This window comes from Nanorana parkeri, unplaced genomic scaffold (genome assembly GCF_000935625.1).
Source record: "Nanorana parkeri isolate BGI_ZX_2015 unplaced genomic scaffold, ASM93562v1 scaffold570, whole genome shotgun sequence".
Lineage (NCBI taxonomy): Eukaryota > Metazoa > Chordata > Amphibia > Anura > Dicroglossidae > Nanorana > Nanorana parkeri.
This window is the reverse complement of record NW_017306838.1, coordinates 684,261-711,294: the sequence shown is the minus strand read 5'-3', so window position 1 is coordinate 711,294 and position 27,034 is coordinate 684,261. Positions and strand designations below refer to the sequence as shown.

At 40.9% G+C, this 27,034-nt stretch overlaps 1 protein-coding gene across 1 annotated transcript in view; it reads left to right on the top strand.

Moving 5' to 3' along the window:
* TXNDC11 (thioredoxin domain containing 11) overlaps positions 1-27,034 on the top strand; it is a 66,461-nt gene that overhangs the window by 8,593 nt on the left and 30,834 nt on the right. Inside the window, exons 3-5 of the mRNA XM_018562290.1 lie at positions 6,591-6,720; positions 9,413-9,506; positions 15,817-15,929. Of these exons, the coding sequence (XP_018417792.1) occupies positions 6,591-6,720; positions 9,413-9,506; positions 15,817-15,929 (337 nt within the window). The remainder of the gene's footprint in view (positions 1-6,590; positions 6,721-9,412; positions 9,507-15,816; positions 15,930-27,034) is intronic.

Below are 27,034 nucleotides of genomic sequence, written 5' to 3'. Positions count from 1 at the left end.
AAATTGTGCGCACCTGTGAAGCGGCAAAAAACTATGGTACCGATAATTACGGCGGTGCTTTAAAGGCCTGTACAGCTTATAAATTTAGAGTTAACAGTCAGTGATTGTAGCCTTAAAAGTATTGCTCTCACTCCAACATCGCGGTGATATGCAGGGTGTGGGGGCAATCATCAATTTTGCATGTAGGTACATACTATGCGTATTTGTTAGGTTAGCAAATTGGCAATAAAGGTCCGTTTTATGGAGACCCCGGGGATCTATTAGACTTCTAATGTTACCTATTGACCCAACTGAAGCTAATGAAATGCAGATCTTCTCCAGTTTCTTCTGTGGCCACAGCAGGCAGAGGAAGTGATTTAAATCCTTAAGTCTTCCAGGTTCATTCACTAGAGGTGAGATCAGACAGCGAGTGTGTGCTGATCCCCATTTAACCAATACTTGACCGGTATTCTGTGTTGAATTTGAGTCTCCCAGACTAGAGATGCGCCGAAATGAAAAAAAATGTTGAACCGAAAATGTTGTTCTAATTTTTAAAAATATTTTATTTTTAATATCTTTTTATAACCTTTAAACATTTTTTAGATTTTCTTAAATACTTTTTACTTTATATTTAGGGGCTTCGGGGAAATATTAGGGATCTAAAGAGTCCCCTGATATTTCCCCTTTAAAATAGAAAAGGAGATTGAGGACATAGAGTCCTCAATCTCTTTTTCTGCAGCCGCTGATATAAATGAAGAGAAAAACTCAGTACAGAGGATTCCTGTTCATTTACAACATGTGGCTATAGTGCGTTTACTATATCCACAATCATGAATGAACAGGAGGTGAGGCAGATTAAGAAAAGTGTAAGACAGGTGTGTGGTTTTATTGGTTTAATCTAACCTGGGGTCCAGGATAAAATTAAAGTCCCCACCCAGAAGCAGGAGACCTGTAAACTCCTCTAGCATGTGAAGGATTCTTCCTAGAAAAGTTATCTGGTTGCTTTTGGGTAAGTGAAACCTTCTGATGACCAACCATCAGCTTAGCCTTTCCAAAATTGAAATGTCCCCTTTTCTCCTATGTAGACTTAGAGCATGTACAAGGTAATGAACATGCTAACAGTATACACACTCCCCCAGATTTCTTATCCGGTGATCCACTGTGCTATGCCACAGGGAAGTATCTGTCCTTGATATAGAGGATGTTATCCTTTCTGAAGTGGTAGGTTCTCTGCCTGGAAATATGCTTTATTGGGTGTATTTAGTTGATGAGACCTGCGGTTTTTACATCTGAGCGGGCATGGAAGTACAGTTGGAACTGTACTTCACCCCGGATGTAAAAGAACAGATTTGATAGCTATAGAATAAAGCCAGCATGAAGTGGAGTTGTTTTTTCTGCCAACGGAATGTATAATATAATAATATAATGTAATAATGTTAATTATAATAAAAATAATGTTTTTCTTTGCTCCTGGAGTTGAGCTTTAATTAATGAATGCTTTAATGTACATAAATCCTCCGAGGCCCTTATTAAATAGGGCAATATCCCATGTTGCTGCTTGTGTTATGCAGGTTAGTATTTTCTTCGCTTTTGATCTTTACCTGAGTTATTTTATATGGAGACCTGCTTCAGCCTGTAGAGCAGCGGTTCTCAACGTGGGGGTCAAATGGCGATTTGCCACGGGTCGCCCGGGAGTCTGGCGCTATTAGATATCGGCTCTGGGCTGCCCGGGAGAGAAACACTTCTAAACCTTTCCCTGCGATAGTTTTTTTTTTTTTCTGACATCGGGGGGCGCCGTATGTAAGAAGAAAAAAAACCACCATACTAATGCATATCTAGATTCCTATTTGCTATTTCACTTTGCAGTAGCCAATAGCAAACTAGCTGTTGCACCCGCCCTCTGCTGCTGCCAATCAGCAGAGGGGAACCTGAAGTTCTCCATCAGGTCCTCTTCTAGTGATTGACAGCAGCAGAGGGCGGGTGCAATAGCTAGTTTGCTATTGGCTATTGCAAAGTGAAATAGCCAATACGAATCTAGCTATGCATTCCTATGGTGTTTTTTTTATTTTTTATTTTATTCTGACGGCGTACGCCAGTGGTTCTCAACCTGTTGGTCGCTGTGTGATTTCTGCTGTGCTAGGTCAGAGTCCTCCTCAGCCCTCTCCTAGCGCAGCAGTGTCAGTTCTCCTGCCACGCCGCCAGATGTCCCTGCAGCAGCCGCGTCATCCCTAAATTTTACCGTTGGGGGTCACCACAACTTGGCAAATGTTACCAAGGGGTCCCGGCCCTAGAAAGGTTGAGAACCACTGTTGTAGAGACTCTGACTAAGCTGTTCGCAGGTTGGTAAAAAAAACTTGGCTAACACCTTTTTGACACAGCTCTTTGAGACAAAAAAGTCAATCTTAGGTTTTTTTTTTTGGGTTTTTTTTTTGGGTGGGGGGAGCAGAGCTTTTTGTTTTAGAGTTGTTTTGAGGGTGGCTGTTGTGCATAGACAAGTACAGTACATTTTTATACCCTTTTTTGGGGGGACGGCAGTACTAGAATAGTAACTGCAGTATTCAGTTCCAGTAAAGCTTTAACTAGAGAGCGGAGGATGCATTCTTGTTACTACAGTGAGGAGTAACAAGCAAACCATGGGTTTTTATTATGGAAATCTCCTTTTTAAGGGTAGTAGCTTAGTTCATGTAGCAGCAAATCACCTTTTTGATTAACACAAAGCAAACCATGTTCTCTTCGAGTTTTTAGTTTCTGCAATGTGGACTAATTTTACTCACTAGTTTTTATACCTGTACTGTTATTGGAATGGATTGCTCCCATTTATTACTGTAGATCCTGCACACGACAGTCACCCTTCTTTGGGTTCAGAAAACGTTTCACGTCTTCTTTAAATAGCCGTTTCCGCCAGCCATCTGTTAGTTTTAGGAACCTAATGCAAATACTGTTTCTTGCCCAGCTGCAAATAGTATTGATTTCTCTGAATGTAAATGATTACATCCTGTCAACGTTTTGCTTATTCCCTGTTTGGTGTGCCAAGACAAAATCTAAGTAAAAAAAAAAAAAAATTTTCTTCCCATATATAATTAGACATTTATCAACTTCAGGCATTGGTGGTTTTTATCACACACTATGCTTTAAACTCCAGTGAGAGATAAGACTGGCCATAAACGTGTCCCATTTCAGCTATTTCCATCCACTGGGAATCAATTCAGTTGCCATATGTCTGGTCAGCTTGGCGTGAACCTGTGCCCAGAATATGCATACTGTACAGTGGATTGCAAAAGCATTCACCCCCCCCAGCATGTTTCCTATTTTGTTGCATTACCACCTGGAATTAGAATGAAAAAAAGCCATTGCTTACAGGAAAAAAAAAATAAGCAAACAGGTTTGCTGGCTCCCCAAACATATGGAAGAAGGTACTCTGGTCAGATGAGACTAAAATTTAGTTTTTTGGCCTTCAAGGAATATGCTATGTTTGGCACAAACCCAAAACCTCATCACCCCAAGAATACCATCCCCACAGTGAAGCATGGTGGTGGCAGCATCATGCGGTGGGGATGTTTTCCATCGGCAGGGACTAGTAAACTGGTCAGAATTGACAAAATGATGGATGGCGCTAAATACAGGGAAATTCTTGAGGGAAACCTGTTTCAGTCTGCCAGAGATTTGAGACTGGGACAGAGGTTCACCTTCCATCAAGGAGAATGACCCTAAGCATACTGCAAAGCAACACGCCAGTGGTTTAAGGGGAAACATTTAAATGTCTTGGAATGGCTTAGTCAAAGCCCAAACCTGAATCCAATTGAGAATATGTGGCATGACTTAAAGATTGCTGTACAGAAGCAAAACCCATCCAACTTGAAGGAGCTTATAGCAGTTTTCCCATTTAAAATGGGGAAAAAAACTCCCGGTGGCCTGATGTGCTAAGCTTATATAGACGTACCCCAAGAGACCTGCAGCTGAAATTGCTGCAAAAGGTGGCTCTACATAATATTGACTTTGGATTGGTGAATAGTTATGCATGTTCAAGTTTTGGGGGGATTGTTTTGTTTTTTTTGTCTTTTAAAAATATTTAGCAAAAAGTTCAGGTGGTAATGCAACATAATAGGAAAAATGCCGGGGGGGGGTGTGTGAATACTTTTGCAAGCCACTGTATGCAGAGGGCACTTTGATCAAACTGTAGGATGGTAATGGTGGCAAGAGTACCCTTCTTCCGTAGTGGGATTAGCCTACGCTACAGACTGGGAAAGCCTTGCTGATGGTTATGAAAAGTCCTTTCTGTTCTACCACTCCTGCAACATCCACATCCATTCCCTGCAAACTTGGCTCCCAGTGCATCTGCAATGTCTGGGGTTTAAAGTGCATCAAACCCTCAGACAAACCACTTTCAGCATGGAGGTGCAGCCAACTTTTTCAAGGTAGGGGGACATTTGTTAATGCACACTTGGACAGATGGCATCTTAAGTGCAGGAGGTGGTGTCCAGGGGCTACAAGGTGGCGTTTCACTCCCTGTCCTCTTCTTTTTTTTTTTTTCATCTCCAACCTTTGTGTGACTGCACAGATTAGCAGATCTCCATCAAGCCCTCTTGGGTCTTCTAGAACAAGGTGTCATTGCCCCTGTTCTTGTGGCAGAACAGTTTCAGAGGATTTATTTCCACCCATTTACATTTTGGATCTTATTGCACTGAACGTGTACATTCTGGCTCAGAATTTCTCCATGGAATCCACCAGGTCTGTCATCGCCTCCCGATCCCAGACTTGTGCTGTCCAGATCAGGAGTTGTCCCATTTGCGCAGTTTGCTCCAGACCCCTACAATGCAACGTTCGACCAGGGACCAGGTTGTCGATAGGTGGTAAAAAATATTCTACTGGGCCTCTGCTTTCAGAAAATATATGTTTGGGGGATTTACATGATTTTTCTGGGCAAACATTAATATTTTTTTTTGCATAGTAGTTTTAACATTCTGAAGTAGTTAAACCTGAATTCGAGCGAAAAGTTAAATACGCTCTGAAATACATGTGTGTAAACGATTTATTTTGTAAAGGGATTTGTAGTTGTCTTCAGCAACTCCCTGCCAGACATCAGGTTTGCCTTTTGTGAGAGAACTGTAGGGAGCTTAGCTCCTTCTGAAAATCCTTATTGCCTCGTTATGCTGACCCACTTGCTTTGAAACTTAAGGTGCCCATACACTGCACGATTATCGTACGATAATCGTATGCGATCGGTTTTTCGTACGATAATCGAGCAGTGTGAACGGAGACGTGCGACCGTTTCTACTGTACGGTCGCACGTCTTCTGTCGAACCAGCATGTTCGAAAACCAGCCGGGAATCGTACGATTCTCGGCTGGTTAGAACGGTGCTCGGAAGATAAATGCTGAACGGGCCGGTGTGCGCACACTGCCCGTTCAGCATTGCGGTCATCGGAAGCCCGCCCCTCAGGGGGGCGGGCTTGCGATGATCGAGAGTGCGATCTGCCTGTCCAAGATAGGCAGATCGTACGTTTTTTTAATCCCTTTACAACCATTGCAAGACTAAAGTCTTGCGATGGTTGTAGAGTGTATGGCCACCTTTAACCTGGAACAAGTATGCATACAGAAAGTCAGCGAAATGCTGGAAAATTTGTATTACTTGTGCTGGGTTAGTGACTATTGAAACAAGAGGGTCGGCATAACAGCCAGGGAACTGGTGTTTGCCGAATACGAAATCTGCAAATGCCTACAAGTTTCTCTTTAGAAGGATTTCTTTTAAGCAATACAGCCTGGTCCAGGATTCTGCCTAGTACAATTAAAAAGCAGTAGAATGACATTCTAAGTCCTGGGTCCCCAAATACCAGTATGTGTAGGTTTTGATGAACACATCATCCACATATCATTGATAAACACATGTAGGTTTATATTTGATTTCTAGAAGCGTCTGCAGGTTTGTTTGCATCATTTTACTTGCCTGCCATAACACTAAAAAGGTTACACATACCAATACCTTAAGCAGTAACTACCACTAATGGTCGCTGGTCAAGTTTTTGCGTTCCCCCAAGCTTTGTGCAGTCCACCCCTGAAGATCAGAGTTGCATACAAGACTTTACCTAATACCCAACTGGTACAGGGAACTGCCCGGGAGGATGTTGCATGATTTAGTAATGACATGGTATCCTATAATTATTGAAAAAAAAAAATTGCTTGCACTTCTTTAAGTGCAATTTTGCTGTGGTAGGCAGCCTGTTGAGTTGTCATACGACAGCACACCACAACTGCAGCAATGTTGCAATGCAGAGGTGTGAATGAGGGCTTACAGTTTTACTGTGCGTGTGTGTGCGTGTTTCTCAGTATTCAGACATATTGTGCTGCTTGCAATAACTTTCAAGGCACTGGCATACTGTGCCTGGGCAGTACACAGGACGTTGACATCTCTCCAAGTTGAGAAGCACACTGAGGTGCTAACATTTGGCAATATACAATGATTAAACACTTTTAATGGGACACGTATCATCTTTTGTGCTTTTTAGCTCTGGTTTTGACTCAAATGCAGAGGTTATATTTGCATAGTGCTAAATTTGGTACAAATTTGTATAATTTTATTTTCCAGTAAAATAAAAAAAAGTTTTTATTGTTGCAGTTTTGGACCCATTGAATATAAAGGACCATTGACAGCAGCTTATATTGAGAAGTTTATCCGGCGAGTGATGAGTCCGGTTTTATATATTTCTTCTGTGCATAGACTAAAGGATTTTCTATCTACCTATGAGGTAAAGTGATTTTTAAATAACTGCTGTGATTTAAGCTGGCCATACACTGGTAGATTTTTGTATGAACATTAAAATTAAAAATCTGTCCGAACATTCGATAATACCATCAGAGACTTTGTTCGACATTGCATTCGATTTTTTGAGTTGAATGGAGTTTCCTGAATGAGAACCATATTCTCTGTTAGAATTTTACTCCCATTCTTCCCCTTGGATTTTCTTTTTCCTTACTATAGATGAAGACAATTGTTGGTTTGACCTCATTGCCTATCTGAAAATAGTTCTCAAAACAAATTCTACTCACAATTTGAATGTGATTCAGATTCATGTTTTATGCTGAGAGTATGCATGTGTAACAGGTATTTATTACATCTCGCAGAGATCGCATTACTCCCCTGACAATACCCTAATCTGCTTTTATCTCCAGATGGCACTATCTTCTTTTAGGCATTAGCCACTATCGGAAACTACTTGCTGGATGGAGTGCTGGCACTAAGATGACACAATTATGTAAATCATGGTGCCTGTACAGGTCTTGGATGTCTTGTTGCAAATGACAAAGATTGGAGCCCCTGCTGCTTCTCGTTTTAAGACTTGCTACAAAGTTACAGTGTTGCAGTCTGAATGATTACTGAAGAATGCTATAGCTGGGTACACTTGGAGTGAATTTCCCCCAGAATCGGCTACCCTATTCCTTCAGCAGAAGTCGATAGAAAATCTTCATTGGGAAATCTTCAACTGAACGGAGCTTGCAGCTAATCAGCTGCAAGGTCCGTTCGAGTATACAGATAGTGGCCGCCACCTGCTGTCAGAATACAATAGAAGCAGTAAGAGATTCATCCATCCACACTGTTCAGCACACTCCAACTAGCACACTAGCCTAAATGCCCAAAACATTGGCTGTGCTCAGTTGTCTGTCCTCTACTGTACAAGGGCTGGGTGATGGCAGGACAGAGCAGGAACAAATGTTCTTTAAATCTTAGAAATTCCCAATTTCAATGTAACATAAACCTGTTCTTGAAGAATTGAAGGTCCTGCCATTGCTGACTGGATGTTAGCTGAATCATTGGTTTCAATAATTATTTTAAAAGTCATTGACCCGAAGAAAAAAAAAAGTATGCCGATCAAGTAAGTCAGAAATCTTTGACTATATCCATGTTCCCAGTCAGGGACTCTTAAAGTGACACTAAATTCGGCAGTTAAACCTTCAATTCTGAATTGGTGCTGACATTGTCCTTCCTTCTGGAGGGTGGCTACTTTTGTTCCCCATGGTCCCTCCGTGTGTTGTAAAGTAGACACCACTCCAAGCTCGCATGGAGGATTTACAGCCGAGTGATACACAAATAAGATACTTTTTTGTTAATAGTTAAGGTACTTTTCTTTTAATGCATTTTTAAGATTTAACTTCTGTGTTTTAGTGTCACTTTAAGTATCAAAAGCGGAAGATCAGCATGGCAGCCAGAAAACTAACCTTGGAAAAAATTGTACTCTTATTGTTTTTGTTTGCACTATGAAATCACTGTTCTTGTTGCATTGTATGTGCTATACTTTCTTTTTTTGGCTTACAGTGGCTTGCAAAAGTGTTCACCCCCTTGGCATTTTCCCCTATTTTGTTGCATTACCACCTGGAATTAAAATTGATTTTTTTGGGGGGGTTTGTACCATTTGCGTGCCTACCACTTTGAAGTTGTAAAACAGTTGTAATTGTGATACAAACAAGAAGTAAGACAAAAAAAACAGAAAACTTGGAACGTGCAGCAATTACAGTTGCTAGTCTCTTGGGGTACATCTCTGTAAGCTTGGTACTTCTAGCCACTGGGATTTTTACCCATTCTTCAAGGCAAAACTGCTCCAGCTCCTTCAAGTTGGATAGGTTTCACTGGTGTACAGCAATCTTTAAGTAATGCCACAGATTCTCAATTGGATTAAGGTTTGGGCTTTGACTAGACCATTTCAAGACATTTAAATGTTTCCCCTTAAACCACTGGAGTGTTGCTTTAGCAGTATACTTAGGGTTATTGTCTGCTGGAAGGTAAACCTCTATCACAGTCTCAAATCTCAACTGAAACAGGTTTCCCTCAAGAATTTCCCTTTTTTTAGAGCCATCCATCATTCCTTCAGTTTGCCAGTGCCTGCCGATGGAAAAACATCCTTCCAGCACGATGCTGCCAGCACCATGCTTCACTGTGGTGTTCTGGATGCTGTTCTCGGGTTTGCACCAGACAGCATTTTCCTTAAAGGCCAAAAATCTAAATTTTAATCTCATCTGACCAGAGTACCTTCTTCCATATGTTTGGGGATTCTCCCACATGCCTTTTGGTCAACAGCAAACATGTTTTTCAGCAAACAATGTTTGTTTTTTTCCTGGCAACTCCTCCACGAAGGGCAGCTCTGTGTAATGTATAAGACTTAAAATGGTCCTATGGACAGATACTCCAATCTCCATTGTTGAGCGTTGCAGCTCCCTCAGGGTTATATTTGGTCTGTTTGTTGCTTTCCTTGTTTAATGCACTTCTTGCCTGGTCTGTGAGTTTTTGTGGGCGGCCCTCTCTTGGCAGGTTTATTGTGGTGCCATATTCTTTCCATTTTGCAATGCATTTTATTATTTCAATTGTAAACAATTGTGGCATAACTGTTTTTTGCATTCTTGGCTAATATACATATATTTTCTGTTTTTTATTCTTCCTTCCTGAAGCCTGGGATATTGGGTTACTTTGAGTTTAATGCGTCACCTCAACCTCCAGGCTATTTAACATTTTTCCGGTCTGCACTGCACTCATTACAGAAAGGTAGGTAGAACATCTACAGTCTAACATTGTAGTGTTGCTAGTTGTTTAGTTTTAAACTGAAAACAACCCTGTGAAAATGCATGACATTTTTAGATTTGTGATGTGTCTTAAATTTGCTTTTTGTGCATTTGTAATACTTTTGATCAGCAGTGGTGTTTCAGTGTGTTTGTTTTTGTGTGTGTCAACTTTTATTTATACTCTTGCTACTTAAATCTACAGTGAAAGGTCCCCTTAAATAGCTTCATCTCTCCCACCCTTTTAAACCCACAGAGGGAAGATTTGCAATTTACTGGGGAAACTACAACATATTCATAAAACCGTAGACACATTAATTATTCTCATTGGTTTTCTGTTTTATTGTAAACTGATCTGTGTCTTAAGTTGGCAGTCAGTTAAATAGCTCTGCATGTATTTTCATTGAGATTGACCATAAGGATTAAAAATGCAAGTGAGTTTCCTAACACCAGCATTTACTCATGCATGGACAGTATTGTAAAAGATCATTTGATTTTTTATTTCTCCAAGTGCTGTATTAGGACTGGGTAGTCAACCTTCTCCATCTGCTGTGTGGATATGTCATCCGTTCCAACCTTAAGGTACTGTTACAGCATTTATCCACACTCATACAGTGGGTGGTGAGGGTAATACCCATTTTTGTGCTATCCTCTTCCTTGCTAGGAAGATCTAGAGTTATTTTTAAATGTAAATAATTGCACGGATTAGAGTTTTTCCACTTTGAGGTAAGATGCCAAAAGGGGTATAACTGATTGGTTTCTCCCCGTTTTAAATGTTGGAATTGTGCAGCTAAGAAATCTAAAAAATCTAAGGTTTAGGTCAAAAATGCACTTAATTTTAGTGCCCAAAAACACAATATAATACCAATTTATTTATTTTTCTAAAATATAAAAGATAAGGTTATGACGAGTAAATAGATACCCAACATGCCCAGGTTAAAAATTGCATGCGTCGGTGAAACGGCACCAAAATATGGTACCCCAAATTATCCATAGGTGACGCTTTAAAAGCCCCTACAGGTTATCAGTTTAGAGATATGTGACCCATGTGGCGATACCTAATGTGTAATGCGATCGTCATTTTCATACGTAGGCACACCCAACGCATTTTTTACGTTAATATGCTCGCGGGTAGGACTTAACATTTTAATTTTTACATTTATTTAATTTTTTTTTACTTAATTGCTATCACATAGGAGGGCTTACAAGGGGTCAGTCAACTAGATCCGCACGGTCACCTTTCCACTCCAAATAAGCACAGATTGCCCCTGGAAGCGTCAGTTGCCAGAATCACTTCCAGTGTAAAGCCGACAGTCAGCTTTACATATGTAAACGGATCTATAGCCACCGGCAGCCTGTTATTAAAGGGGCCTGCTGCCAGCAACATATGGCATATGTCAGTGGCAGCGAAAGGATTAATGTCACTCCAGCACAGCGTAAAATAAGAACTGCTGGTCATTGCTTAGCTGCAAGGTATGAATGCTTGCATAGTATGCTGGATACTTCATAACCCTTGGGATTATTTAATTAAATGGTGCAGAACTAACATTATTGTGGTAAAGTGAGGCAAAAGGAATCAGAAAATGCTTTACTTTTGGGGTATATCATTTTTGAACAGAACATACAGTATACTGTAAATATTGTATAATCCGGTGTGGACAAATTAATATGGAATTTAGGAGCCAGTATGTCCAATCCAAGAGCAAAAATAATATATTTGTATGATCCAGCTTCAGTGACAACAACTAGGGGAAACCTCTAGTTAGGCACCGGCTATAAAATATTAAGGAGCATTAACTTGCTGCCGGGATTTGTCTGGCCCTGTAATAATACATTGTCCCTTTCTCTTAAATCTAAAAACTAAGAAAGAAAAAGTATTTCTTTTAGAATAGAGGGTGGAGACCTAAAAGTCATGTCAACTCCAGCATGTTAAGTATATAGCGTGTTGATCACAATGCACTAAATGTTTAGTAGCAGCATCTGTTTGTGTGCTGCACTGTAACTAGAAGCTCAGTTTGCTTTGATCATTAGCTCCTTTATGGATTATGCACGCATTTCCAGTCTTTCATGTTATTAAGTTACAGCAAGTGGATTATTTTAAATACCAGATTCCCATTTGGGATAATAAATGGCGAGTTGAAAATGTCAGTGGGTGGCTGTATGTTTCCATCATCTAAAGTTCAGGTCGTGATGTTCTCCTTGTGAAATAATCAGCAGATGTGAACTGCAGGGGGTGTGTTTTTAAGATCCAATTTTATTAAATGGGGAAAACTCAGACAATCAAAGACATAGTAAATGAAGTGGACGCATCAAACATTTAAAATAGAAATAAACTTTGTTAAATCCGCTTAATGCAACCATATTCTAAAAAAAAAACCCTTTCTTTTGTTGACATTTATAAGCAAAATGTTACAAAAGAGACCCTGCTATAAATAGCAACAACAATTTTTCTTTAGAATTATATGTCAAATGACCTTGTTTTGTGCATTTTAATCTCCCTGTAATTAATAATAATATAATATTAACCTGGAATGAGACTTCTGCTGGGTGCCCACCCCCAGGCACTGTAGAACTGTAATTTTATCTAATGACAGGGCAGAGAGGATGGCAATTGAAGTTCACACACAGCAGAGCACTGAATAATGGCAGCAGTGACAACTCCTCCACTCTGTACATATTAAAACCGACTCCTGTTGATTTACATTTGTGTGCAGCGACTCTGCAATAACTCTAGAAAAGAGTATGCAGAGTGACTGAAAATGAGCATCTTCTTTATATGCCAGCTTAGTATCATTACTTAAAATGCCAGTAGTCCCCATTAAGTTGTTAATGGAGCAATGTTCAATGTGGAGCTTGGTGATTGCTGCCGGTATTAGTGAGGAAACTTCCTATGTATGTCCCCACTGTCCGCAGCCACTCCCCCTTAGTGACATCGGAACAGGACGTACTGATTGCAAGGAAGCACTCATGCTGCAAATGTGCTAGTCAGTCCAGACTGCACATGTGCAGGCCAACCAGTGCTGCTACATATGTGTAAAGGAGTGGATGGACCCTTGGAGTTATAGCATCTGTCCCCTCAACAGTACGAGTTCCCATGCCGTCAGTACATCATGTGATGTCCAACACCCCCACAGATCGACTTAAATCCTTGTTCTTAACCACGAACTATATCTTCCTAACATCAGGAACTTCATTCTGAAACATGCCCTTTGATCCTTTCCCTTTGGGATGAAATCTTTACAACCTATAACAAGATCTTGGGTACATCTCTCAAACCTGATCTATGCATTACTTTATTATCCATTTTAACAGGGTAATTCAGATGTCTTAAAAAAATATCTTCTACGCCATATTCTCTCAGCACTCCCGTGCTGGGCAACACTGGCAAACAAATCATTCCATCTATGGCCTGTGGGCATGTGAGATGTATGGAATCCATGAAAGATCAGACTTTAAAAGGGGAAGAGATTGGAGAGATACACAATTGCTTGGTTCCAATGGAATCACTGTGGAGTTTTCATCATACATGTGACCGTCTATATCATTGAAGCTACTGCAGAGTGGAGGGCTGGTTACTTTTGAATTCCTTAATACTATAAAAGGAGGCACCTCTTCTTTTTTTTCCTTTTTCTCTCACTCTTTCTTTGTCATACTCTTCTATTTGGAATCTCTAGACCTAAGGGAAAAGTTATAGTTGTAAAAATATCATGTCTGTTATCCAATGTCCTATATGAAATGGTAGTCAGAACTTTGTATACCACAACTAGAAACCATATTTTTTTATTAGAATATTGGCAGACCATGTGACAATTTTAAAATACCATTGGACCTACATCCGAAACCCACTACATTTGGACCTTGATTGGAAACCCTTTACTTTCCACCATTAAAGGAGAATTATGGGGAGAATGAAATGCAGAATAATGCCCATAATTAGAGCCCATGTGTGACAGTGCAGCTGTCACACGTCAGCTCTATAGAGCTGATCTTCCCCCTGCAGAGAGAGGTGATCTTCAGTCACCGCTCCCCGCAGGGATTCCCTTCTCCGTTCCTCCAGCGCTGACTGCTGGCTGGGGTGGGCGGTCAGAGCTGTCTCTGTCTCTAGAGAGACAGAGCCAGTTGTTAACCAGATGTCGTGGAGCCCAACAATATTGTTGGCATCTTTCCCAGCCAAAGCGTGGCTCTGATAGCCCACTATATACTGAGTTTTGGGTCAGAGGAGGGCATATGTCATGCTGTGACTAAGGAGAACTATGGCAAAAACGTTGGGCCATAGTTCACTTTTAAGCGAACCCGTCTCTTTTTTGTAATATGATGCATCTTGTTTACCCATTTCATGTTTATATCATTCTCTGTATACTTGTGAAAATCAATAAACACTGATTATACATAAAAAATATGTTCAGTAATGTACTCCTACACATTATTTTCCGCTCTGGAAAAATGCTTTTAAAAGTCTTCCAGTGCTATTACCTCTCTTACTGTGGCTGATTCCCATTCAAAGTGTTAATCTTCTTTGTTTTCCTACCTGAGCTATGAAACGTTACGGTTTCATTATTGTAAGAGCATCCATTGATAGACTAGAAGTGCTTTTGTACCAAATTGTTGCTTGCAATGTTTCACAGTTGGGATTTTGAGCTCTGATTTACAAGTGCTGCATAATGAATTTTATTAAACTGAGAAATAATTGTGTAGAGCATTGAGATAAGAATTCTATATATAGCATGCAAGATCTTAGTTTCAGTATGAAGAGAAAGTGTGGTGTTCCACTAACCTTAAAATGCTTATTTCAATTTAAAATGATTTAGATGATTATGATAGTTGAGACTTGTATAAGTGGGCAGTAACTGATGCAATTTGGTAGACTTGTAGCTCAAAAACTTCTTCAATGTTAAAATGGGCCTAGCATCAGATCTATTTTTTCATGCTAAGCATATCTAAAGCCAAAAACCATAATGTCTTGTATTGCATCATACCAGTCCTTGGATGAGATGACTGCATTAGTTGACTGCATTAGTTTTCTTATTCTTTCTTTTATTTATTTTTTATTTTTTACAAGCCTTTTGTCTTTTATTTTAACCTTGTAATCCTGTGAATAACATACTTCCTGTCCCTGGGTTGCTAAGTTTACTCCTGCAGTGTATCTATTGATGGAGCCATGGTTGCCCCCTAGGTTGGACTACAATTATATCTGCCTTTTGTTCATCTCCAGTGCATGGTCAATGGGGACTTTAGTCATTTTCAGAAGAAAGATCACATGTTTTAGCTTCCAGTTAATTTCACAGGAAGTGACAAGAACACTGCATTTCCGACAAGGCAAAAACATTTCTGGCAATAGCAGAAGGTGTTTCCTTTACTTGCTGAAAATGTTCATAGTCTGGAAAAATGAAAAGTAATGCAATCACCACATGTGGGACTAGGACATTTTTTTCTTGGGTTTAGTTATGCTTTATATGCATGCTATTAATGTGCAAGACTAGGTTCACAGAGATCACTCTACTCCCCTGAAAATGCCTTCATCTGCTTTCCTTCCTCGAGAAGGCTGGAATCATCTTTCTTCAGGCATCTTCCAAAGTTGGTATCTATTTCCTGGACTTGGATGCCTGCACAGGGATGACACAATTATGTAAATACTGGTGCCTGTGTGGTTCTTGGCTGTGGTCACAAATGTCTGACAGATCAGCTTTTGCTGCAGCCTCTCAACTTGGGACATTTTAAAAAAGTTACAATGGTGCAATTTGATTACTGAGGGAGAGGAGACTGAAGAAAGATTTCAGATTTCCGCTAAACTTAAACACTTTAATGCGCATTGTTCAGACTTTTGCAGTGGCCCGCAAAATAGTCAAAGCGTGATTTTTGGATGGATTCTGCACGTTCGAGGCTATAGTAATAGCTGCAAACGAGTGGAATCAGTGCAGATGAAAGATTTTAGCGTTTGCGTGCTTTGCGGCAAACCCTATATGTGAATGGAGCCTCAAGCAGCGTATACACTGATCGATTTTTAGACACAATTTTATAGGAAAGATCTCTTTAGAACATTTGATAATGCCATAAGAGAATTGAGGAATGGTGTTCTACAATCTGGTTTCTTCATTCTTATAATAGAAGTATCCATTGCATACTATACTGTGAAATTTCAGTGGAATGCGCTTTCTGTGTAAACGTACATGCACACTGTTAATCACGACCTAATCTGACAGGACAGCAGATGCAGTATCCCTGTCAGAAAAATCAGTCATGCATATGTCTCTAAACTATGTCCTACGAAAAGTAATGTGATCAAACTTTCTTTTTAGATTACATTGAAAGCATTCGGTATGGGGTGGTCACTGATGGAAACCTTGCAAAGAAAATCTCCCTCACCAAACCCGGAAGTGTTTATTTGCACAGAAACCTAAATACTTCTTTAGTAAGTATTTAATATGAAATAACTTTTAATTCTGTTTCTCTGTAACGTGTAAAAAGTAATGTATAGAAAGCAGTTTTCTGATTATGGCAAACCGCATACATTGTCTTCACGGAACTGTTTTATTTTTTTATTTTTAACCAAGTTGAAGCTCTGGGGTGATTTGTTCACTAACATAAGCTATTTTGTGGTGAGTTATGCGTTGTCATGGCTACCATTTTACATTGGTTGTGCGGCGGTTTATTTTTCCCCCTAATTTTAGGCTCCCTACCGTCAGATGAATTTTGGTCCGATCAAATGTACTTTGTAAACTTTGCAAAGCATAACCTTGATTATTATTGCATTATATGCTTGAATTGTTCTCTGCCTATTACTTTCTGTTTTAAATGGGCCAGATATTCATCCTGTTGACATCATTGCTTTTCCATAATGTAATTTAATTTATGAAGAATGCTCATTACCGCTTTACTCCTATGTGTCCTCATACATAGAATAACTTCTATAGTCTTGAGCCCAAAAACAGCTAAGGGCTGCAAGTATTAGAGGCAATGAAAATGCCATGCTATTTGCATTGCAGCACAATGTAGGTGGGACCTGTCCATAATATGAGCCTGTCCAAAAACTTCTAGAGTTTCCACTGCACCAGAATATATTTGGGCTGTTGCAATAAAAAATTGAATGCAGTCTATAGGTGCCCATACACTGCACGATTCTCGTACGAGAATCGCGGGAAACCCCGCGATTGTACAAGAATCTAGCAGTGTGAATGAAGACGTGCGACCGTTTCTACTGTACGGTCGCACGTCTTTTGTCTAAGGAGCATGCTAGAAAAGCAGCCGAGAATCGTACGATTTTGGGCTGGTATTTAGCATGATCGTAAGATCAATGTCGCACGGCCGGTGTGCGCACGCGCACACTGCCCGTTCAGCATTGTGGCCATCGGAAGCCCGGCCCTCAGCGGGGCAGGCTTGCGATGATCGCAAGTACAATCTGCCTGTCCAAGATGGGCAGATCGTACGTTGTTTTAAATTACTTTACAACCATCGCAAGGTTTTGCGATAGTTGTAAGGTGTATGGCCACCTTAATGTATGCTGACAAATTGATCAGTCTTTTACTAACAAGGTGAGCGGAAATGGGTAATTTACATTACATACATAAAACAACACTCTGAAGCACTGCTGGCCAGCATTGGGATCCTAATTTAAACACTTATGAACCGTTTAAAAAGAAAAGCTTATTGTTGCAAAACGTTTTAAATATACACACAATCCATACCCCACTTTTATAGTGCATCTGTGAGTTTAATTCCTACTCAGATCTGTAAGAGAATCAACACTGGGAAGAAAAATAACAGTGAATGAATTGATAGCAAGCTTAAAAAGAGGTTTCCTGGGCAAGTCTGGATCTCTTATATTGCTGTATCTTTAAGGAGGTATGGGATAAAATCAGAGTTGGCTTGTAATTGGTGTATTCCTGACAGTACTTAAAGAATGAGTAGAACACAACCTTCAAATGGATTTTAATTTAAAAACTGGCAGGTGTATTTTTAAAGCCAATACTGATTTTTTCACATATATATATATCCCTAGGGATTAGGGAGGATTTTTTTTTTTTTCCTGTTGAAGCAAATTGGACCATAGTTCAGAAGGGTGATTTGCCTCCCTCTGGATCGACTACACATGCATGTGTATATACACTGAGTGGCCAGATTATTATGACCACCTGACGTTTGTAGGCAAATTAGCTATAAATTTGCGCTCAGGTTGCTAGAGGGCCAGACCATTATAAATAGGGAAGCAGGTTGTTTACCACGACACTAGAAGTGATTTTTTTTTTTTCTGAAGATATGGGTAAACAACGCGGTCTAACAGCCTTTGAACGTGGGAAGATTGTTGGCTCTCTGCTTCATCAGCTTCTTCAGGGGGGTCCTAGGTGACATTAGGGGTCTTGGAGACCCCCTGATGTCTCCATAAAGAGGACCTGTCACCTCTTTTGCTATCACATAAGGGGGTTTCTCAGCCCCCTCTGTGATAGCAATAAAGTTAAGTGAAAAAAAAAAAAAGAGTACAAAAATTTAAAGTTTCCCCCCCCACAATTTTTTTAAAGTTACACAAAAAAGAATAAAAAACAATTTTTTTTAAAAAGTCCCCACCCCTACATACACGCATGTAAACATGCGTCAGGTGCGCATACCTGCGAAAACGACGATTGCACCCATTACGCCGCACATGTTACATATCGCCGCGAACGTCGGAATGAGAGCAATAGTTCTAGGGCCATCAATCACTGATAACACTAAACTGATGAGCGGTAAAAGCTTTTAAAGCGTCGCCTATGGCCAATTTTGGGTATGCTAGTTTTTTGCGATTTTGCGAGTGCGCGCAATTTTTACGCTTGACATGTTTGGTGTCTATTTACCCGACGTGACCCCATCTTTTATATTTTACCAAAAAAGTGGGTAGTATTAGTTGTTTTATAGCATAATGAAAAAAAAAACGTTTTTTTCTCAAAATTTTCAGTAATTTCTCCTGAATATAGTAAAAAATAAAACCCGCAGTGGTGATTAAATACCACCAAAAGAAAGCTCTATCTGTCCCCAAAAAATGGTATAAAATTAATTTCAGTACAGCGTTGCGTGACGGAATAAATGTCAGTCAAAGTACCGCAGCGCTGAATACTGAAAAATGGCCTGGCCAGGTAGGGGATCTAAACACCTGGTCTTCAAGCAGTTAAAGATTGGACTGTCAGCTGAAAATCTGGGTCTGAACCTGCGAATTGTGGCAGTCAGCGACTAGTCAATGTTAGGGCAGAAAGGAGAGTGGCAAGACTGGTACAAGACAACAGAAGGGCAACAGTGCAGTGTCAGATTCCCCGCATCACGTTTCAACATCTCGTGGAGTCACGAGGCGGCCCAACGAAGTACTGATGGGGTGGTCATAATAATCTGGCCACTCAGTGTGTGTGTGTATATCTATATCTATACATATATCTATATCTATACATATATCTATACATATATCTATACATATATCTATACATATATCTATACATATATCTATACATATACATATATCTATACATACATGGCTCAAAATGTCAAGTCCTAAACTACTAGTGTTCTCCTTTAAGAGTTACTCGCCACCAGTCGCCCCACCTAACCCCTACCGTGCCCCGGCCTCAACTCCACCAGGTCAGTGGTGTGACACAGAACACCGTAGTAAGGACAGCTACAGTGTGGCACTGATTCTACTCCTTCAGCAGCAGCGATCGCCGTATCAGTTCTCTCTTCTCCTCATCAGCCGCTGCCGCTATAGAGCGACCGAGGAGCAGCAGTGTATTTGGGTTTCGTGCTGCCCTAGGCAAGACGAAACTCGGCACCCCCCCCCATCTAAATTTGTTCCACCCCTTCCTGTTCAAGACATTTTGCATAACCTGTCAAATCGCTGGATTCAGCTTCTGACAGATTGCGCTATTAGGCCTCATTCACACTGCTTAGAGTCGGCCCGTACAGATCCGTGGGACGTGCACGGACGTATCGGGCCGTTCCCGGGAAGGACGGGCTGCTGCGTGTGATTTGTACTCAGCAGCCTGTTCTTGCTGGAGCCTCCGCTGGCCGGGGCTGCGTCTCCCACGGTCCCATCTTCTGTGCCCCATGTCATCGTGTGCCGCCAAAGCTTCTTGGAGCGGCACCGCAGCCTCCGAACGGGCCGCTTCTCCCACGGCCCTGGCCACGCCTCCTCGTACACCCGGAAGCTGCCAGGCTCCATTAGCGGTGAGCTGCCGGGTGGAGGAGAAGAGTGGAGGGTGGAGGAGAAGAGAAAACAGACAGCGATCGCCGCTGTTACCCTAAGCAGCACTATGGGGAAAAGCCCTATCCCCATAGTTCTCTTTTAAGAGTTCCCTTCACTGGAACTAAGGAACCAAGCCCAATCCCTGAAAAACAACCCCAACCATAATCCCCCCTCCACCAAACTTTACACTTGGCACAATGCAGTCAGGCAAGTACTGTTCTCCTGGCAACCGCCAAACCCAGACACGTCCATCGGATTGCCAGAAGCGTGATTCGTCACTCTAGAGAACATGTCTCCACTTCTCTAGAGTCCAGTGGCAGCGTGTTTTACACCACTGCATCCCACTTGCTGATGTAAGGCTTGGGTGCAGCTGCTCGGCCATGGAAACCCATTCCATGACTCTCTCTACGCACTGTTGTTGTGCCAATCTGAAGGCCACACGAAGTTTGAAGGTCTGTAGTTACTGACTCTGCAGACTGTTAGCTACTTTTGCACATTGTGCACTTCAGCGTACGCTGACCCCGCTCTGTCATATTACGTGGCTGAGTTGCTGTTGTTCCCAGTTGCTTCCACTATGTTATAATACCATTAACAGTTGACCATGGAATATTTAGTAGCAAGGAAATGTCATGTAACACCTGCATCCAATGAGGGTGTCCCAATACTTTTGTCAATATAGTGTGTGTGTGTGTGTGTGTGTGTGTGTGTGTGTATATATCTCCTGATACCACTTTTTCAAGTACAAGTACTTCCCCTCATGCACTTGGCGATACTTTTTCTTAAAGAGACAGGTGACATTTTTTTTTTTAAAACAATGCAGACTTGTGATTTTAGGCCAAATTCTTTAATATTATGAAGAACTTTCATTTAAAAGACTGTTTTAAAACAATAAAAAATGTATTTGCTTTCACAAAGTTGTAAAACCAGAGCAAATGTAAAAGAACATGTTGTTTTTAAATTTAAAAAAATAAGGATATTAACATCAGTTTTACATTAACAGGCATTCATTCAATTATGCTTATTTATCAAATGTAAATGGCAGATTCTTTTTAAGAAACGGGAGAATCTCTGCATGTTCACATAGCAGGCGGTTTCTACTGTCGGTCAAAATGTGTGATGCTGCGCTGAACAATCTTTCACTCTCCACACTACTGCATGGAGCAGAAAGATATATATTTTTTGCCATTTGGGCCAGAGAGGGAAATCGCTGCTTATTTACTGCCCAGTACATAAGGGGTTTGTCCGAACAAGGCAGAGTGGCCTCTCCAAGAAATGTTTCTAGCTGTATGGCAACAGCTATGGGAGTGCTGCTCTTAGGAGGTGGATTCCAAAGCTATTTCTTGAAAAACACTGCCCAGACTGGTACCTGTGGAGCCTTTTGACAGGTGGTTCCTCAAGCACCTCAGCTATGGCTTCCTCTTCCACAGTTTTCTGCAGCTCTTGTAGGACAATTTCTTTGGCTTTCCTGGAAGTGTCATGTGTGAAGAATCGATCTTTATACCTACAAGAATAAAAAAAAACAATGAATAAGCAAGCAGTGTACTGTACTACCCTGTCTGTTCATTAAGAAATAAAAAAATATGAGGGGAGCACTTTGCAATAAAAGCAATAACCAAAGGGAAATAAGAACCGTGAAACTAAAAACCGTATACTAAAATAAATGATTGACTGTAGTCTCTTTAATTAAAAATTTATTAAAGTTACTTTTTTATTCAAGAGACTACAGTCATGAATCATTTATTTAAGTTAAATAGATCACCTCTCCCAAACTCCTCTTAAAAATGCTTATTTTAAACATTAGCAGAAAAGAATAATAACCTTGTATCTAGTAGAGTAGCGATAGTGGGTTTCGCTCTGTGTCAGACAATCTCTTCTGGAAAGCAGCAAGCAACGCGCTCTTCATAGTTTTAATACCGTGGTCCTCATCCACTTCTTTTGTTAACATTCACTGTAGCACGGTGACTACAGGCATTACATCTGAGGCCAAGGCATCTGAAGAACTCATTTGGCGGCGAGTCAATTCTTAAAAAGGGTGCGAAGATGTTCAGCATCTTTTCCATGAGATACCACGTTTGCAGTGATGGTGACAAGGAGCTCATGCTCGGACACATACACTCCAATGGCCCGCTTCTGTAGAATCAGAGACCGCAGCATGTAAAACGTGCTATTCCAGCGAGTCTGCACATCCTGTTGAAGTCTTTTAACCGGTTGACCTAGCTGGATCTGAATATCCTGTAGGCGAGAATATACCAGGTGTGAATGTTTAAAGTGGCCAACTAGTCTGCGAACGACCCCCACAATATCTGCAATGCTGCGTTGTGATAATGGACCCTCCGAGACAGCCAACTGCAGCGTATGGGCCACACAGGAAATACTTGGAAGTTCGGCATCATCCATGCCTTTTGATTATATTTCCGGCATCGTCACTGACCACAAACATGGCCAGAACTTTTTGGAATTGCCCATGTCTGAAGCATTTCCTCAAGTATACTAGCTATAGCTTGGCCGGTGTGAGAGCCTTGACATTTTTTAGCATGATCATGACTTGCTGCAGAGTAAAATTAGTAAAATTTGTCATCTATCCATTGGGCGGTTAAACTGATGACACAGGACTCGCACTACTGCTCCAAATGTCCGTAGTGGAGCCTATCGCCTTTACGTCCTGCTGCAAAATGTTGGAAATGCGTTTCCTCACCGTGTCATGTATCTTTGGTAGGACGACATCTGTAACATAGTGGCGACTAGGCATCTCATACCTTTAATCAAAAACACTACAAAGTCACTGAAAACCCACGTTCTCAAGTATAGAAAGTGGCTGGTCATCAAGAATGAACTGGGTAACTGCCTCCATTATTGTTATAGCCCTCGAGTTATCCCTTGAAAATTTTTCTCGTCTTGCAAATATTTGCTGCAGTGTTGGCTGCTGAGTTTTACGGCTAGAGACGGCATTGAATTCATCATGCTCACTTTTGTGTTTCAATTTTAAATGTTTAATGAGATTACTGGTAGTAAAAGAACTCGGTTTTGTACCTCCTCTTGATAATATTGCAGAACAAAGTTTGCAGTCTGCCATGCATGGGTTGCTCTCATTGATTTTAAAATACTTCCACACTGCTGACATTTTGTTGGTGTTTGTGTGGCTCAAATATATCTCTCCACCTTGAGAAAGAAATACTTGACTATAAATGAGAAATTATTAGAGCCACACTTTATCTAAAAAATAATAAAATATATAAATAAATGGTTTGAAATGGTTTTGATGGACCTGTGTATTCAACCTCATACTATGTAACTATGTACAGTAAATAAATAAACTATGATGAAACTAATGTGAAGGATGTCCGGGCTATGATTTGGAGTCAGTGGTGGAGTGCCAGGGGCCATGGCAGTTCTGCCACTGACTCCAAGCTGTAGAGGGACTACAAATGTCAGCAATACATTGTACAGCAGTGCAGAATACCACCAGCAATAGAGAACTACAGATCCCATCAATACAATATACAACCAGCAATGGAAAATGGCAACCAGCAATAAAGAACTACAGATCCCATAAATACAATATACAACAATGCAGAACACCACCAGCAATGGAGAACGGCAACTGGCTATACAGGACCCAAATCTCAGCAATCCATGATTATTCAGCAGTGGATGAGATTTGTAGTCCTCTACAGCTGATTGCCATTCTCCATTGCTGCATGTATAATACACCAAAAATAGAATTGGCAGCTGCAGTACATAATAAAAGTTTACCTGCTCTCAGGAGGGTATGGCTTGGGGGGTGTGAGCTCCAGAAGGGATGCAACTCTGCGAGGGTCAATCAGGAGAAGTTGTACACCCTGTTATATAAAATAAATTTAAAGTCACCTCCTGGTCGGTGGTACAAATTGCCACAGAGCACTCAAAATGTATATACATTTAACAAAACTAGTATAGTACATCACTTTATTTAAACATAATGAAACTTACCAATCACTTGTGTCTGCGGGGAGTTGGTGTCAGGTCTTCTGCCGCACTGTGCTGTGTGGGGAGTTGGTGCACGGTCTCTCTAGTGACCTTGTGGTAGTCAATAATAAAACAAAAGAGGGCACTGGGTAAGTGGGAAACTGCTAATATAGTACCAACAAATTGAAATGGTAAATCTGCCCCTGAGTAGGCAACTTCAGCACTAAGGTACCGATTCTGGCCGGAACGCACTGCATCGCATTGAGGCCGGCTGACTTTTTAGTGGGGGCATAGCAGGCCATTGACGTGAATGGCACCGTAGCCACGCCCTCCTGCCGCAATGCGATCGGCCGCACTGTATGGCAAGGCACATTATGCCTGCGGTCTGGTGCACTCAAAATGCCGCAAGCACTATTTTGATCTCACTGGACCGGACCGTGCTGGCCGGAATGCGAGGCAGTGCATTCTGGCCCGAATCGGGCCGGAACGCACTGCAACTGGTGTGACGGGCCCTAAAGCTGTAGTGAAACTACAAATCCGATCACGCATCTGCGTCTGGGATCATTTAACCTATTCATGTTAGCAGGGCATAATTGAAAAACTCGATTGCTGCAGTGTACTCTATATAGACACGTTACTGAGGACCGATCAACAAGAGTTAATCAACACCATCTTTATTCAACAAATATTTCTCAAGAGTCTATATGTATTGCACTAATATTGCACTTTATTCAACAAATATAGACTCTTTTGATATATATTTGTTGAATAAAGATGGTGTTGATTAACTCTTGTTGATCGGTCCTCGGTAACGTCTTTCAGGTCGCGCAGCACCTACGCATAAATTTAGCTTCTTTTCTTTTTTTGCAATTCCTTTTGTTTTAGACTGTCATCGAGTTTTTTAAAACACATGAGATGTGATAATACTTGGGTATTCTCATTTACACCACGGGGCTACTCTGGGGACACAACACACATTTTCCAGATTTACAATTCTCCCCTGCTAACATGAATAGGTTAAATGATCCATAGTACAACAACATGTACTATGGATCATTTAACCTATTCATGTTAGCAGGGGAGAATTGTAAATCTATTGCTGCAGTGAATTTGGAATATGTACTGTATATGTACTACATAGAGTACACTGCAGCAATAGAGTTTTTCAATTATCCCCTGCTAACATGAATAGGTTAAATCATGATCCATAGTACAACTACATGTTATGTACTATGGATTATGATTTACCTAAATTACTCTATATGAAGTACATGTACAGTGCACATTACAAATACAAAGCACTTCCCATTTCAGCACAGGCCCTCACTTACTGGTGCCTGTTCAATGGAGGTGCCTCACGACGTGCCGAATGCTTTTCCTCACATGTGAGGATGTCGTCGGCGCTGAGCGGAGGAGCGTCACGCCACTGCTGTGGGCGGCGCTCCGGGTGGGGTCCTAATGTAGGTGGCCGGCGACTGCCCAGGGGACCCCACCACGGAAGGTACAGAAAAAAAAAAACCAGCGCAAGCATCGGCGCTACAAGTACTTGTGAAAATGCCCTGTAAATCGGTCCCGATACCAGCTTCGGCATCAGGACATCCCTAATATATAAGAAATTAAATTTTAGTGAAATCAGCCTCTTTTGTGATTCGGTCTCTGTACTCAAATCTGTTTATGGTTATGTCCCGGTATGTATCTTATACCTTGGACTCTGCTTAATTTCATTCCTCAGTCCTTGGTGTACTGTATTACTTAACTGCAGAGTACTATTCAGTTTTAAAATCATGACACAGCCTGACAGTGTGACTCAATCTTTCACAACTTATTAAATGGATATCGCATTTAGGCAACAGCATCAGGAGTTTCCTTACAGGTTCACCATTATCCCCTGAAGAACCTGATGCCATCTATCTCAGTGCTTGAGACCCATATCTTCTTCCCAATCTGCTTCCACTCTAGATCCTATATCCTGTTTTACTCAATCATTTGGGTTTCTGTACCCTAATGTGTACTATCCCAAATTGTTTTTTTTTTTTTTATTCCTTGAACCTTGGACTCCGTTTCATATGATGGTAGGAACCTATGTGGCAGAATACTATTCAGAATTTACTTCCACTCCTTTTTACAAAGGAGCCTGTGAGATCCTGGATGATTGTCCCTGTTGTAGTGTTTTCCTCTACTCAACTCTGTCTTCTGACAGATCTTTCAACATACATGGTCCTCAAAATCTGTTCCTGTTATTCCCTTCTAGAATAAGGTACATGCTATACTATACTGTATTCTGAACTATTTCTAAACAGTATTCCCATTGTAAAATTATCCATCCATAGGTAGCTTATTCCCTTTTGATCCTTGTAAGTGGCCTGATCTCTGGACATTGCTTTTCATGGCTCATACTCCATTTTTTCCTTTTAGGAAGTCAGGTCCTTCAACCTACAGTCAGCAAGGTTACTTTTGTTTCTCCCTCCGTCTTGATGGACTCGCCCATTCGGAAATATTCAAATATAATCTAGCTTGGACATTTCAAGATCTCTGGAGAATTCGCATTGTCTTCTTTGCTCTGACCTCCCTTGCGTTGCATTCAACTTCAAGTTTTCCTCCTCCACAAAGGTTTGAGAACCTCCTTTGCTGATCAGCATGACCGTTCAATTCCTTTGTCTGCTTGTCTCTACCTAGATAGTGAGAGCTCTAATCGAAGGTGCCACTCTTCTTCCCTCAATGGAAATATGCATCCCTTACATGCCCTGAACTCATTACACTCACTAGGCATGTGGTTACCCTGCTGGAATCCCTCAAGAGGAAGGAACAATCTTGGATGCTTCTTGGGCACCTATTTTATCAAGATTGTTGTTCTTCTGCATTAAGCTGAACATGTAAATGTTGACTATAGGACTACATCCCCTTTCTCCTTAGCCAAGCACTTTTACCTTTTGAGTATGGCCCACAGAAGTTTATTCTCTCAAAGTTAGGTTTACTGTGCATTACTTCACCCCTATAACACAGTTTGCGAACAGACTCCATTCTTGTCCTCTTTCCTGCCTAACCCCACTCTACCTCCTCCTTTTTTTTTTTTTAAATTGCCTAGAGGTAGCATTGCTGAATATTTTTTTTTCTTTTTACCTTGTAACTTTCTCTACCTGAAGCCAAGGTTATAGATATCTACTAAGCCTTAGCATCATTGCATTTGAATTTTATATGGACATGTCCTGTCTGTCCAAGCTTCCTAAAGTCAAGACTAAAGCAGGCTACGCTTAACCAACCTACAGTTTTCCAAACGTTCAATAATGGCCATAGTTGATTTCTCTTTTGTTGACCATGTTGCTGTTTGGTCTGGTCCAGTTCCCCTGTTTCAGTCCTTTTTTTTTTTTTTT